The sequence below is a fragment of the Lucilia cuprina genome, chromosome 5 (genome assembly GCF_022045245.1).
Source record: "Lucilia cuprina isolate Lc7/37 chromosome 5, ASM2204524v1, whole genome shotgun sequence".
Taxonomy (NCBI): domain Eukaryota; kingdom Metazoa; phylum Arthropoda; class Insecta; order Diptera; family Calliphoridae; genus Lucilia; species Lucilia cuprina.
Genome location: NC_060953.1, coordinates 45,740,519 through 45,741,729, shown reverse-complemented (window position 1 = coordinate 45,741,729; position 1,211 = coordinate 45,740,519). Strand labels below are relative to the sequence as shown.

General features: G+C 26.8%; 1 protein-coding gene across 5 annotated transcripts in view; it reads right to left on the bottom strand.

Moving 5' to 3' along the window:
- Positions 1-1,211, bottom strand: part of LOC111685604 (formin-binding protein 1-like) — a 111,500-nt gene that overhangs the window by 109,570 nt on the left and 719 nt on the right. For 4 of the 5 annotated variants that reach the window (XM_046952811.1, XM_046952810.1, XM_046952814.1 and 1 more), the window contains exon 2: positions 298-539. In XM_046952811.1, coding sequence (XP_046808767.1) covers positions 298-321 — 24 coding nt within the window. In that variant the 5' untranslated portion in view covers positions 322-539. Of the gene's footprint in view, positions 1-297; positions 540-1,070 lie in introns of all 5 variants that reach the window. The other variant, XM_046952812.1, reaches the window with a different exon arrangement.

Sequence of the window (1,211 nt, the reverse complement as noted above, 5' to 3'; positions counted from 1 at the left end):
CTAGAACTGAACTAGAACTGAACTAGAACTGAACTAGAACTGAACTGGAACTGAACTAGAACTGAACTAGAACTGAACTAGAACTAAACTAGAACTGAACTAGAACTGTACGAAAGCAAATCGAACACTTTTGGTTGGACAATGGAACCAAAACTGAAAACTAGCATGCGGAACATTTTTTTCAGAAAATGATTTCCTGAATTCTCTACAATGATTCTGTTCAATAAAACTCTATACAATAATTCGCATTTGAAGCGAATATATTTTGGTATAGAAATAATTACAGACAAAACTTACCCATAATTCAGTACCCCAACTCATGTTGGAATTTTCTGCTGTTTCTTCCGCCAGTTTTAAAAATTTTTCGTGTCAATAGTATCCAAATAAATGTTATAAAAGCTGTGAAAAGCAGATATTTTATAATCCACAGTCAAATTTTGTTAATTATTTGCACAATTGTATAGTTTTAAGATGAACTTTTTGTTGATCGTTGTTTTATTTAATTATAATATAGTTGGCAACACTTTAATAACAAAAAACTAGAACAATAACAAAATAACAACAATTAAAAAGGAGATAAAAAAAGACAGCAAAAAAACACAATACACTTCAAATAAATTTTATAAATAGAAAAATGCAAATAGACAATATAGGTACAATTAAAACTTGATAAAACACACACACAATCTCTTAACGAAACGGCGAACAGAGACTGAATTTTTTTTATAATTAACATTAAAAAAATGCTAAGAAAATGAATCATTAATAATTCAAAGTAAAAAACGAATACAAACAATAAAGTAATAAAGAAAAAGGAAAAACAAAAGGAAGAAAAAACAAACATATACAGGTAGGTGAGAGCATAAACGGTTATTAAAGAAACAGGTAAAAGGTAATGTAATATTATATCCAATTTAATTACTTGAAATTAATTATTTTAGAAAATTCAATACAAAAAGGAATTGAACACAAAAATGCACTTAAATTGCATAAAAGAAAACCGGTTAAAAAGAATTTTTATTTAAAGATAAAATAATCATAAGAGAGACTAAAGAAAAACTAATAACTACTCTGTTTCTCTCCTAAAAAAATTCTGTCTCTGCTGACGTCAATATAACAATGGCGTTGCCAATTTTTTTGTTTTTTTTTTTTATAGGCGAATTAGTTTTATATAAAGAAGAAAAAAATCTCGTTGCGACCATTAAAAAAAA